The 2,564-nt window shown below is 45.1% G+C and overlaps 1 protein-coding gene across 1 annotated transcript in view; it reads right to left on the bottom strand.

The window, feature by feature from the left end:
• Window positions 1–335: 335 nt before the first annotated feature.
• SNU13 (small nuclear ribonucleoprotein 13) overlaps window positions 336–2,564 on the bottom strand; it is an 8,738-nt gene continuing 6,509 nt past the window's right edge. Inside the window, exon 3 of the mRNA XM_003783154.3 lies at window positions 336–726. Within this exon, the coding sequence (XP_003783202.1) occupies window positions 464–726 (263 nt within the window). The 3' untranslated portion in view covers window positions 336–463. The remainder of the gene's footprint in view (window positions 727–2,564) is intronic.

The following is a 2,564-nucleotide window of genomic DNA, read 5'->3' as shown; positions in this document are numbered from 1 at the left end:
GCCTCCCAAGTAGCTGGGACCACAGGCACCCACCACAATGCCTGGCTATTTTTTGGTTGCAGCTTTGGGTGGGTGGGCCCAGGCTGGATTCCAACCCACCACCTTAGGTGTATGTGGCTGGCACCTTAGCCACTTGAGCCACAGGAGCCAAGCCGCTCTTCATGTTTTTGAATGGTACTACCACTCTGCTTCCATCTGTTCTGAGCATCAGTTCATTTTTGAAAAGGGAGGATAAAAGGATAAGGGAAGGCAGAGAGACGGTGAAGGGGTTCGGGGGGGGGGGGGGGACGGACAACCCTGTAAAACAGAAGAAAAATAATACAAAAATCCCAAAACCAGATTTAGTACAATATTTTATAACAACAGAAAGTAACTGAAAATACTACATGCTAACACAAACAATATGATACACAAGCTCAAGGGGAGGAGTCAGCAGGGCAAGTGTGGCAGAGGTCACACAGGTTTAGACTAAGAGCCTTTCGATAGACTGCTGAATGGACTGGATCTGCTGCTTCAGCTGTGAGCCTTCTTTGATAGTGACAGAACATGCAATGACAGGCCTGGAGACCCCACAGGCCCGCCCTAAGGCCTGCTTGGAGCGCACAAACACGTAGGGCACATTCTTGTCTTCACACAGCAGTGGGAGGTGCAGAATGATCTCCAGTGGCTCAGCATCTGCAGCCATCACAATGAACTCAGAGATACCTCTGTTGAGGGTTTTGGTGGCTGTGGAGACAAGGACACCAGGCCATTAGATAATGGGGGCATTCTATCATAATCAGTACTTTTGGAAAGCTCACAATACATGGGCCTTACCATACATGTTCAATACCCAAAAGCACTGTTTCAAATGCTTACTCCTGATTGCTAGTCTCTCTCTGTAGCACAGTGCTAATCTGAGGGCCACACTCTGCATTAATGCTACAGTCCAGATAAAACTACAGACTTGAGCTACACTGCCTGAGTTCTTTTTTTTGTCCCATGTTCCTCCCACCCTACCAGTTCCCTAGTTCAAACTATGTTCTTTTCTTTCTTTTTTTTTTTTTTGAGACGGAGCCTCAAGCTATCCCCCTGGGTAGAGTGCCATGGCATCATGCTCACAGCAACCTCCAACTCCTGGGCTCAAGCGAGTCTCCTGCCTCCGCCTCCCAAGTAGCTGGGACCACAGGCGCCCGCCACAACGCCCGGCTATTTTTTGGTTGCAGCCGTCATTGTTGTTTGGCGGGTCCGAGCTGGGGATTCGAACCCGCCACCTCAGGTGTACGTGGCTGGCGCCTTAGCCGGTTGAGCCACAGGCGCCCAGCCAACTATGTTATTTTCTATTTATACTACTACAGTTTATTCACACAGAAGTCATGAAGTGATTCTTTTATAACATCCTAATGGATTCCCATTGCATCAAAGAAAAATGTAAATTGCTAACAATGGCCTTTAAGTTTTCCTGTGACCTGGTGTCTTCATGTGATCTCTCCTAGTTCCCTCTCATCCTCTCATGTGGCTCCTGCTGCACACCAGCCTCCTTAGGATCCTTCTAGTAAGTCAAGCAAGCCTTTGCACTATGCCTAAAAGTTTCCCTCAACCACCTGATCTATTCAGTTCCATGCTCAAACTGCAACTCTTCAGAAAGACCTTCTCTGAATGCTCCATCTAGTAAGATCCCACTCCCTTTCCCTACTTTATTTTCTTTTACAACATTCTTTACCACCAGACACATAAACTATATCTTTCTCCATTAGAATGAAAGCATTAAGAAGGCAAAGTCTTAGTTGCAATGCATCATCAACATATACACATGTGCCTGGAACACAAGAGGCAATTAATAAATATGGGAAGAATACTTGAAACTGAGGCACAGGCAAAGAAAACAGAGGCCATGCTCTCCCTCCCAGGGCTCCTAGTAAGCACACTCTTTAAGCAGACGAGATTGAACATCTCCATTCAAGGAGCTATCTAGCCTGGCACCTCTGGGCCTAGCACTGTGCAAGGCAGAGCAAGAGAAAATAAAATGATCCTGTCCCCATGAGTCTTTATCTAACTGAGAAGCAAGAACTCACATCTCCCAAGTTGACTTAAATCTGTCAAGTGATAGGGGAACCCTCTCCCTACTGGCCCTGGCCATATTGGGTCCTACAGTCACTGGAGTGTGAAAAGCAGGACAGAAGAGCACACACAATGACACTTTGCTTTATCTTCCTTCAGCAACATAGGTAGGAGTGATTCTAATGGTGTCTCTAAATCTCAAAGTTGACAAAATCCCTGAAGCTTCAATCGATACCTTTAAAGACAAAACGCCTCTACCACAGCAAACCACCTGATATCTGTTAAAACAGAGTACGTTACATTATGGCTAGGCAGAATATCATGGCATATATAGTTATTCTACTAAAAAAGTTCTTGTTTAAAAAGGAAACAGAAGAATATTTCTGGAAACCAAATGAAATTCATGAGCGTTAAGTATCCATGGTATCAGAGATGTGAAAAACCATTGCCTCTTCCTTCTGATGGCTCTGGGGAGATCACAAAGTTAATAAATACATAAAGTTTCTTTCTTTTTTTTTTTTTTT

This window comes from Otolemur garnettii, unplaced genomic scaffold, assembly GCF_000181295.1.
Source record: "Otolemur garnettii isolate 467f Iridium unplaced genomic scaffold, OtoGar3 scaffold00007, whole genome shotgun sequence".
NCBI lineage: Eukaryota > Metazoa > Chordata > Mammalia > Primates > Galagidae > Otolemur > Otolemur garnettii.
The sequence above is the reverse complement of the archived record's forward strand: the minus strand, read 5'-3'. Positions and strand labels throughout refer to the sequence as shown.